Source organism: Chrysochloris asiatica, unplaced genomic scaffold (assembly GCF_000296735.1).
Source record: "Chrysochloris asiatica unplaced genomic scaffold, ChrAsi1.0 scaffold00026, whole genome shotgun sequence".
Taxonomy (NCBI): Eukaryota; Metazoa; Chordata; class Mammalia; order Afrosoricida; family Chrysochloridae; genus Chrysochloris; species Chrysochloris asiatica.
Window position 1 is genome coordinate 9688872 of NW_006408544.1, and position 11467 is coordinate 9700338.

The window sequence follows — 11467 nt, forward strand, 5'->3', positions numbered from 1 at the left end:
CCTCATCTTTCTCCCGCGGAGCGGCTGGTAGTTTCGAACCGCTGACCTTAAGGTTCGCAGCCCGATTCGTAACCACTATTATGACTAGTGTTTTCTGAATGTCCACTATGAGTCCAGAACTTTGCAAACAGAGTCTATGGTCCTCACTTCAAGCCTTCAGAGTGGGTCTCATTCCCCTTTGACATATGAGAAAAGTGAAATTCAGAGAGGCTACCTGGTGGCTAGGTCACAGGAAGGTGGGAGTGGCATCTCCAGGGGTCAGGTACACTGAGGTTGGTCTCACTTGCATAACTGTAGTGGGTGTTTAGTGAAAGGTGCAGTTCTCATGAACTTATAAAAAAAGGAATTCAGCTTTAGAGGTAACAGGTGAGATTCTTGGCTCTAGAAATCCTATGTGAAAAAGACTGAGGGAGGGTGAAAGAGGAAGACAGAGAACGAGACAGAGAAATCAAAAGAGATTAACAGCAGGAAGGAATTGGCAGACGGAGCCTGCACTTGATGGGGTTGGAAAGTTGGAGGCAGAGAGTGGGGACTAGGCAGAGCTCAGGAGCAAGCTACTTGCTTGGATCCAGGAAAGAGACAGATAGGAAATGGATGAAAAGAGAGGGCCCAAGAGCAACACAGGGATGGTGGCAGAGACCATGGCAGAGACATAACAAAGACAGGCCACCTGGGGAGAAGTTGGACAGGAGACCTGTGGCAAGAGGAAAAGGCTTGGGCTGTGAGGACCCCATAAAGAGTAGAGTGGCCAGGTGACAGACAGGTGGACATGGAGACACAGAACCCACCAGTCCCAGCATATACAAAGGGGTAGTATGCCGAGGGACACACTGGGCCAGGGGCCCTCAGAGGGACCCCCATCCAGTATCCAGAGCAGGGCCAGAAACTGAGCCTGTGTCAAGGGGAAGGGTCTGAGTCCAAGACACAGAAGGGGTTCCTAGCAGTTTATGACTGGGTTGGGGATGATTTAAGCTCTGACAGCTGAGTTGGTAAGACCCTCTCATGCTCAGCAACTGGTCCTTCCCTAATCAGCCTAAGGAATATGCTGGGAGAAATTGGGTAGGGTTGTCTTCATGGGTGTTTGCAGTGGCAGTGTCTCCCAGCACAAACTGTCTAACCTCTGGGTTCACCTGGGAGTCCCTCTCCCACTCCATCTAGGGACCCATGTTTCCTTATGTTGGACCACAAGGGCCTAATGACTGGCCACAATCACCATGGTGGTTGTTGTTGTTAATAGGTACCATTGAGTTGGTACCAACTCATATCGACCCTATGCACAACAGAAAGAAACACTGTCTGGTCCTGGGCCAACCTCACAATTATTGCTACGTTTGAGCCCATTGATGCTGCCAATTTGCCAATCCATCCCATTGGGGTCTTCCTCTTTCTCTCTGACCCACCACCTTACCAAACATGATATCTTTCTCAAGCGAATGGTCCTTCCTGACAATATGTCCAAAGCATGAGAGACGAAGGTTGGCCGTCCTGGCCTCCAAGGAGCACTCTGGCTTCACTTCTTCCAAAATGGATCTATTCGTTCTTTTGGCAGCCCATGGCACTTTCAATATTCTCCTCCAACACCATAACTCAAAATAATTAATTCTTCTACAGCCTTCCTTATTCACTGTCCAGCTTTCACATGCATATGAGGTTATTGAAAATACCATGGCTTGGGTCAGGCGCACCTTAGTCCTCAAGTTGACACATCTTTGCTCTTTGACATTTTAAAAAGGTTTGGTGCAGCAGATTTGCCTTAATACGTTGTTTGATTTCTTGATTGCTGCTTCCATGAGTGTTGATAGTTGAGCCAAAAAGAATGAAGTCCTTAACAACTTCAATCTTTTCTCTGTTGATAAGAATGTTGTTTATTCGTCCAGTGGTGAGGATTTTTGTTTTCTTGACACTGAGATGCAATCCATACTGAAGGCTGTGCTCTTTGATCTTCATCAGTAAATACTTCAAGTTCTCTTCACTTTCAGCAAGCAAGGTTGTATCATTTGCATATCGCAGGTTGTTAATGAGTCTTCCTTCAATTCTGATGCCACATTTTTCTTCATCTAACCCAGATTCTCAGGTTATTTGCTCAGTATACAGGTTGAATAAGTATGGTAAAAGAATACAACTCTGTTGCACACCTTTCTTAATTTTAAATCATTCAGTGTTCCTATGTTCTGTTCGAACAACTGCCTCTTGGTCCATGTACAGATTCCTCATGAGCACATTAAGTGTTCAGGAGTACTCATACTTCACAATGTTGTCCATAGCTTGTCATGATCCACACAATCAAAAGCCTTTGCACAGTCAATAAAGCACAGGTAAACATCTTTCTGGTATTCTCTGCTTTTAGCTAAGATCCGTCAGACGTCAGCAATGATATCCCTCATTCCATGGCCTTTTCTGAATCTGGCTTGAACCTCTGGAAGTTCTCTGTCAATGTATGCTTGCAGCTGTTTCTCTATTACCTTTATTAAAACTTTACTCACATGGGGTATCAAAGAGATTGTCCATGGTGAGTTCCTGTATTTATCACCACCACAGCCCAGCCCACGTGGCCACATGCTGGCCTCTCCTACAGCCCAGTTCCATCTGGTACCTCTCCCACAGCCTGGCTCAGCTACAGCCTGGGTGGGAGGGAAGTCCAGGGTCACCAATCCCACCCCTGCTGCCATGTGGGCTCAGCTGGGACCTGTGTTCTGGGAACGGGCACTCCAAATGTCCTTTGCCTGCCCTGTGCTGGACTGATGCACCTCAGAAAAGGAAGAGGCCCCACTCTACCCTGCATTCCTGGAGATACACTGACCACAAGATCATGCTACATTCCTACGTGAAGGTCCTTTCCAACTTGGAGACCACAGTTGTGAGGTACTGTGATCCTCGGTCCTGCAAACCACCAGAGACTTGCCATGCTCTGGCACTGACTGACCTCAGGTTTCATGGCTCTCCCTAGCACACACTACCCTTTCCAGCCATACCTGATATCTTGCTGCCATTTTCCCAGACACCTCTGAAGATCTGACTCAATGTGACCGTCCATGGAGGCCCTGATGATTTGTCCTCCAGTGCTACTGGGGAGAGTTAAGGCTCCACACACCCCTGTACAATACTCATCAATTACACTGTGTCATAAACTACTGTCATCGAGTCCATTCCAACCCATGGCGATCCTGTTGGGCAAAGAAGAACTGTTTCTTAGTGTTTCCAAGAATATAAATTTTTATGGAAGCAGATAGTCTCATCCTTTTCCTATGGAGTGTCTGTCAGGTTTGAACCTCTGACCTTATGGCTAACAGTCCAACACCTAGCCCACTAAACCATCAGGGCTCCACAATGAGCCATAGTTATCTATGTGCTAGGGATGCTGAGGTTTTCATGCTTCTATGTGCAACATGCTTAGAGCAGTGTTTGGCACACAGGAAGTACTACAACACCAAACTATGGCGTTGGCTATTTTTCATCATCATGATCAATAATTCCATATTTGTCTTTAATAAAAACCAATAAAATCTAATGCTGTTAATATAATAATGTTCTCCATTAACGGAGCATTGGTCAGGAACATAGGACACCTAGACCTTATGCCTCCCACCAAGAACTCTCCCCCACTTGACGGGTCCTGTTGGCTCAGAGCAGACTTGACACTTTGGTGCCAATCATCTGGAGAGCCTGGGAATACTCAGACCCCTGTACACTAGGAACAGCCACTGAGGGATCAGCAGACACTGAACTCCAGGGCTATATCCATAGCATCTCATTCATCCTCCCAACAGTGCTGGAATGTAGAAACCACTACTATTCCTGTCTCCAAGATGAGGAATCTGAGTTTGAAGCAGATTAAAATCTTTTTCACCGAACTGCAGCGGGAACCAGGATAGGCTCCCAGGCAGAGTTGCTCTTCCTAACTAAGCGATGAAGAACTCACCAGGGAAGCTGGGTGCTTCTTGCTGAGACATGGCAAACCTGTGGGCAGACGCTTGCCAAGGTCTGAGGAGGAGCCTCCTGTGGCCTCATCCCCTGCAGGGAATCAATGCCTATGCCCAGCAGGAGCCTTTACCTCACCTCTTCCCTTCCTTTCTTTTCTAATTAAAACGAAACCCACACACACAACAGAAAAAGTCCATAAAGATTCCTCCAGAGCCCTTGCCTCATCCTTTCAGCCTTGGAGGCTTGGAGGCTTGTAGAGCCAGCTGGGACAGGAGGTCTGTACACCCCTCAAAGTGCCCAGAACTGGGCCCCAGACCGGCTCCGCCAGTGCTCACCCTCTGAAGGAAAGACCTGGCTAGGAATTATGAAAACTATGTTATGCAAGGCGCCCGAAGGCATTTTCTTTCACACTTTGAAAACCAAAGATGAAAACTCTCCCTTGGAGCTTGAGCCCAAGCAGGGTTTTTATTGCTTGGAAGGAGTCCCAGGGAAATGAGCAGAGCTGGGAGCAAAGAAAAGCCCCTCAAATGCCCCCCAACTGCCTCCCTGGCCCACTCTTCTCACAAGCCTCCTCCCCCTAGTCTAGATCCCCCCACCTCCTCCCAGGCTCACGCTGGGGAAAATTGTCTCATGGCAAAGTAGCCTCGAAGCCAAACCAAACACTTCGCATTCCCAGGCTCCACAGATGGCTGGCACCAAGGAGCCGAGTCTACTCTGAGTCACCAGGACCCTCGAGTCGGGAAGGGGCCTGATGGAAGGTAGAAACCCCAGGTCTGGCTTGCACTGTGTTCCTGGTTTGCTGGATGGCTATGGGCATGTCCTGTCCTTTAGACCTCAAAGGCGTCACGTGAACAGTGAAGAACAGATACAGACCTCTGGACTTGAAAACGTCTTCTCGCAGCAGGAGCCCAAGGCAGAAGGCACAGCAAAGCAGAGCTGAAGCCTGAGACCTTATCAAGCTATCAGTCAGTCCCCTGAGACCCCCGCTGGAGGGCTCCCAGGCGCGGGGGCAGTTCTCAGCACTAGATTTGGCAAGTCTGGGGCTCTTGGCTTTCTTGATGATATGAGGGTACTTCAAAAAGTTCATGGAAAAATTCTGTTATTTTTTCAATTCAATTTTTCCACTAACTTTTGGATGCTCTTTTGTACAAAGGGTTGGTGGGCTCTGCCCTGGGCAACCTCCTCAGAGGGTTCTAGGAGACATAGAGGAGAGCGGGCTTGGGGCTTGGGTGAATGAGTCTTCTGCTCAGGGTAGAACTCTCAGTGTGAACAGACTGTGATTGAAATCTGAGCCCCAGCCTCTCTGGACCAAGCAGGATCCGATCTAGGCAGCGATCTAGGTGATGGATTTGCCTGTAGCTCAACTTCCTAGTTCTGAGGGCCCATACAGTCTTCTCTGGGGGGGAAACTCCCTCTCCAATCGGCCTTGTTGGTTCCAGTCTGCACGGACTGCATGCTTTCGTAGGCAGACAGCAGATGGTCTCGAGATATTTTCCAGTTGCTCCATAACAGACCAGAGCTGGAAAGCATGGCTTGGCAGCCTCCATGACACCCATTGAGGCTCAGAAGGGCAACACACCCTCTGGTACAAGGCTCCTGCCTCCCTGGTCCCTATGTGGCAGCCCCACCAAAGCTCTGTGTTGATCACAGCTGAGTGATGCCTGCATCTTGCTTCAGGCCATGCCACAGTTGAAAGTACTCTCTCCTCTACACCTATCCCATCATGCCTGTCATTCCAGTTCTGGTGGCCCAGCTACTCTGCTGCATGCTTGTCCTGGTATCCCCTCCACCAACTGTGGATGCTGAGAACAGAGCTGGTGGGACCTTCAGGGCCACGCAAGCCCCTAAATTGCACACACTGAGAGACTGCTGGATTGTCACAGGTCACAAACCATATCAGGCAATGCCAGCACACAGCAGATATGGGGATGGCCCCTCTCAGGCTCTCAGATGTGGGGGCTCCCAAGGAGTGCCCTGCCACTACTGCTGCTCGGCCATCTGTGGACACTGCTCAGCCCTCTCCTTGGGTCCCCATAAATCATCTTGCCATGGGCTGCTGCTTCTCCAAACTTCCTCTGGTGTGTTTACATCTCGGGTAATGAGGGGCGAGGGGAGGCCAACCTGCTCCAGGTGGTGTCCTGGCCAAGCAGCTTGCAGCCTCCACCCTCGGGTTCCCTCCCTTGTTCACGTAGTCACATGTGCAGTCAACACCCCCTCAGCCAGGCCTCAGGTGACTCAGAGAAGTTCCACCCACCTAGGGTCCCCAGGGCTCCCAGCCTAGGAACTCCAGGAGGAATTACTACCCCGGTGACCATATCAGGATGGGGGCACCCTCAGGGGCTGTGGTATTGTGAGAAGGGGCATTGACAACCTGGGAGAGAGGAAAGGTGGAGGGCAACAGCAGACAACTCTGGTTAGAGGGAGGGAGACCTCAACAGATATTCCAGGGGAGATGCTGGCCAGGTGAGGACAGAAGGGACTTTCACGTGGTGATGCATGAGTGTGCCCCTTGGCATTAGAACTGGATTTGGGTTTTACCTCCACACCTTACTCTCTTTGTGGTCTTAGACCAGTTACTTAACCACACTGAGCCTTATTTTCATCACTGGTGAAAGAGGCCTACTGCTCAGGATTCTCGATGAGACAGGGAACAATGAATGGAGGGCCTGACACCGATGTTCATTCCCACCCTGGCCCTGGAAGAAAGAGTAGCATGGTGAAAGGTGTGGGGGCCAGAGGGCATGGCCTGCCAAGGGAGCAGCCTGTAGCCAGGATGGCTCTGAATTCCAACTGGTGGTGTGGGGAGCACTGAGGAGGGGCAGTGTGAGAGGACTAGTGTGGAGGCCTTTAGGATCACAGGTGGAAGATGGATGAGGGGCGGAGGTGCTAAGAGGGGAGGATGATCCACTGGGACTTAGGCAGGGGGATCCAGGGGTTGGAAATGGAATGCACCAGGTGGAATGAAAGCTCTAATGGAAATTATCTAAGGAAGATGATTTTGTTAGAAGGGCCACAACAGGGCCTCCATCTCCTTCTGAGAACTCTCCTATGCTCTCTCTCAATGGATTTGGTGCTTAGGGGTCTTAGTGGGGTGGGACTCCCCTAGGAGCTACATAAGCTGTGCCCTGCACCTGGGCCTCTGAGGGACAGACTCAGGGCTTGCTTCTCAAGAAACAGCAAGAATCTTTAAACAAATAGGTTACCTGTTGGTGGAAAGTTTCTTCTCCATCCCAACCAGATGGAAGAAAATGATCCAACCACAATTTACCTGTTGGGACCGAGAAGGGGCTCCCACTTGCCAAAGAAAAACAATTTTCTTCTGCTAAAACCAGACTGTGTGCCTCAGAGCTGTGCATTGTGAAAAGGAAATTGTTTGGAGCCATTTGCTGAGAATTTGCCTTTCAGACATGGTTAGTTAGGACTGTGGGCCAGTTGCTGGAACTGACAACGTAAATTCCTGTCACCCCATAGGCTGGCTCTACCACTTGCCGGGTCTCCTGGTCACCTCAGAGGGTTGATCAGGGTCAGGAATGAATGGCCTAATTAGAACTCTTTATGGGCTGCCAGTGCCTTCATCTGCCTGAGCCTCCCTAGCAGCCTGCAAGTCCACTGTAATGCTATGCATGCCCTCACTCTGGGCTTGAAGGGGGCAGCCGATGCTGGGTGTGGGAATCTAACTGCGGGAGTGCCTCTGCCTTAAGCACGCAGGGTCAGCAAGCTCTTGCTCTGCTGAACTACGTTTCCCGATAACCCAAGCCAGGCGCTTTGAAACAAATGCCCAAAGGAAAAATGGGCCTAGCTCTTATTGGGCTGAGAATCTTTCAGATGTTTTCCACCTTCCTCCACTTTAAGATAGTGGACTGGACTCAATTTACTCTTTGGTTGATGGCTCAGAGACCTAGCTAAGTGAGAATCATAAAGTGGTAAGAGCAGGATTCAGCTCGATTCCCTCCATGACTGTGGACCAGCCCCTCACCCTCTCTGAGCCTTGGCTCACCATCTCTAAGTACAGAGTTGGGCCAGGAGCCCATTCAACATTGGACTTCCCAGACCCCTCCTCTGTAGATTCAGATTCCTGAGGTTTGAGAAGAGGTCTGGGAATTTTATTTAACAAGCATCCAAGATGATTCTTTTTAGGGATGATGAGGAAAGCCTGGGAGATAATTTTTAATGTCCAGATGGAATACTTTGGGACTCCCAAGGCACCTCTGGGAGCAAGATATCCAGGCTAAGTAGATTGCAGGGGAGAGGAATCTCTGCCACTTTGCTGATGGTCCTCTCCTGGATTTTTAAGAAATACTGTATACCATACATAGAGATTCTTGCTGGAAAGTGAAGTTTAGGGAGACTGTCTGGACCTGAGACTACAGGCTGAGGTTGGAAGATGAGCTTGTGGTTAAAGTCCAAGCTTTGGTGAAGACAGACTGAGGGGTGGTGGCGCAGGGTGAAGAGAATGGAGATATATTCTGTGTCTGCTCATTTCCAACAAGGTTTACCAGATAACCCCATGTACTCCAGAGATATTGCCAATGCAGACATCAACTATCAGCTGTCCTGCTTCTCTCCAAAGTGGCATCTCCTCTGCAGCCTCCCTGCCAGAATGTCTGCCACCCAGACCTTCCAGGATCCAGGAGCTTATTTCTTTTTGATCTGGCCACTGGCTCCATTTTCTACTTGTTTCATGGGACAAATGGACCTCCAGTGTGCACATGCAGTGCATCCTAGAAAGCTAACTGCAAAGCAGACATCTGCCCACATCACCTGATCAGGTCTCTATACCCTCACCTGGAGAAAATGATACTGGATCTTGATTTGAGAATACAAATGGAAAAGCCAGGTCATGCTCTATAAACCTTGATGGTAAATCTGGCAGTCCTTTGTGAATGAGGAAAAACCAGACCTGAAACGTCTGCTCAGATACGAATGGAACTTAGAGCACTTCTGCAGTATGCTCCGCATGGGTGGGCCTAGGGTAGGCTGACGCAGAGTCAGAGACCCAGCTCTCTGGGCAGAAGCTGGGCACACCTGCCCCTCCCAGCTCACCTGTTCTCGATTCGAACCCAGAGGTCATTGAACTGCCGGGGTCGCTGTTTGTTCTGTCTCTTGTGCCATTTCTTCTGCCGCCCAAACTCCTCCAGCTGACTGAGGCTGTCAGGGAGCAGGAGGTGTGGGGACAGGGCCGGATCCTCCTCCTCAGGCTGCGCAGTGGGGGTTGCTGAGGGCACCTCGGGGATGGCGGCAGCTGGGGTCGCTGGGACTGGGCTTTCTGAGGTCCCCTCGGGAGGGGGCGCTGGGCTCCGGGCAGCAGGGCTGGAAAGGGGCAACAGCATGGGGTTGTGTATGTCGTTCATGTGTGGCAGGGAATGCAATTCATCAGGAAGGTTACCCTGGGAGGGACACATATGCCAGGGTACCCACTGGGCCCAGCGGGACGAACGTGGGCAAACACACTATTTTCTATATTGAGAGGTGGAGCTTTGGCTCATTCATTCATTTCATCAATTGGATCAATCAATTGACTAATCAATGAATATTTATGGAACAATTATCCGGCACTGGACCGACTCCTGGTGTGGTGCTGTAGGATAAGCACCGAACTGCTAACCACAGGTTGGTGGTTCAAACCCACCAGTCACTCTTTGGAAATTCTATACAAGGTTGCTATGAATTGGAGCTGACTCAACGGCACTTCACAACAACAATCTGGTACTAGACGTTTTTCCAGAATTGGGACTCAGTAGTGATCAACACAGACAGACAAAGCCTATGCAGTGACCACAGCAGACAAGAGTTTAGTTCCAACCTGGGAGACAGACTCAAACATGGAGAGTCCTAGACAACGGTAACTGTGGAAGAGAGAGACAAGAGTTGGGGTGAAGGGTGCTGGTCAGGAGCTGGTAGGTGACTCATAGGAGAAGGTGAGGGGGCGTGCCATGGGCAGGTCTCAGGGCAAGGTCTAATTTTGGTCAGAGGCTCATTCATTCTGTAAATTCAGTTGAGGGACTCTAGCAAATTACCTACCTTCTCTATGCCTCAGTCTCCAGCTCTGTCAAATGGGGATGTTACAGCATCTACTTCATAGAAGTGTTGTAAGGGTAACACATGTAAAGCAACTACTGCCTGGCAAATAGTTGGCAGCTAAAATGTTTTTTGTAATGATAGTTATTAATGTTTTTGCTTGTGTGATTCGTCCAACCACCTGTTAATGTTCAGCACATATCTACTAGCATATTTTCAGTGCATTGGGGGCACTCTGGGCTAAGCTGTCTGCTCTTATAAAGATTTAAAGTCTTGGAAATCCTAAAGAGCCACTCTGACATGTCCTATAGGCATGCTATGAGGTGAAAAAGACTCGATGGCACTGAGTTTTTTGTTTTAATTTTCAGGGAGGTAGGCAGGGTTAAGCAGATTTGAGACTAAACTATTAGGCAGAGCTGGAGCTGTAATGTGGGCTCATATTCCCACTCTGAAAGTTCAGCCTGTGTGGCTAAGGGCAAGTGACTTCATCATCTCAGGCAGCAGTTTGCTGCGTAATGAAGTCTTCACTTCAGAGGGTTGTCATGAGAATGCATGACACAAAATCTTAACATGGTGCCTGGCACTCTTTCATGAATGTCCCTGACTCTAAGTTAGGCACTGAAGTGGTGATGATGTGTTTCTGGAAGACACATTGCATACCAGAGCACCTAAACCTAGGGACTTCTGTCTGCTCTTCTCCCTTTGATTCGTTTATCTCTGTGGCTCAAACGGCTCTCCTTCTGGGGACATCTGGCTCTGGAATGAGGTTGGGAATGGTTTCAGGAATTGTGTCTGGGCAGGTGGTTGGCAAGGTAAGACTGGCACCCAAGACAGCACACAGCTGGCCTTTCCATTGGACACCCACGCTGGGCCACGGGTGGGGCGCTTTTCTCCTTGAAGGAAAAAAGGCCATCAGTGCAGCCCATGTTCACCCCAGCCCCCACAGCAACCCCCATTCCCGGGGTCCTGGCTGCCGGGAGACGCCACAGCTGCTGGGGAGATAATTCAAAACAGACAAAAAGATCGATCCAGGAAGCACCTGTGGCCAAGGATGGCTTTTATGGTTGAAGCCTCCTTGGCCTCCCCAGCCCCCCTCACCCGCCTGCTCTCAGGCAGGGTTTCAGCATGCACTTGGAGACTTAGGCTGAGAGCCTTCCTAGCAGGCCCAAGGGGAGAGAGTAGGGGACCCTTCTTCCAATGCCTAGGCTCTCAGATGAATAGGAGCTGAGTAAGCAAGGCTAGCCAGCCAACATCCCTACCCTGGACAGACACAATGAGCTTCAAGGTGAAGGTCCTCAGGGCTGTAAGAAGGGGAGGGAGGGGAGAGGGAGCTCTGAGAAATGTTTTGTCACCAAGGATACTTTGGATCCTCACCCCTCAAACACACACCTGCCCCTGGGCTAACACAAACTGTGCTGGGCTCACTGGAGCAGTTCTGTCAGGTTAACTCAAGAGACAGAGAAGGAGTCCACAGGCCAGGGAGTGTCCAAGTGGGGAGGGAACTAGCCTGGGGCAAGACGACCAGCCC

General features: G+C 50.0%; 1 protein-coding gene across 1 annotated transcript in view; it reads right to left on the minus strand.

Annotated features, from left to right (window-relative positions):
* TRABD2B (TraB domain containing 2B) overlaps positions 1–11467 on the minus strand; it is a 377495-nt gene that overhangs the window by 775 nt on the left and 365253 nt on the right. The window contains exon 6 of the mRNA XM_006839734.1: positions 8965–9231. Coding sequence (XP_006839797.1) covers positions 8965–9231 — 267 coding nt within the window. The remainder of the gene's footprint in view (positions 1–8964; positions 9232–11467) is intronic.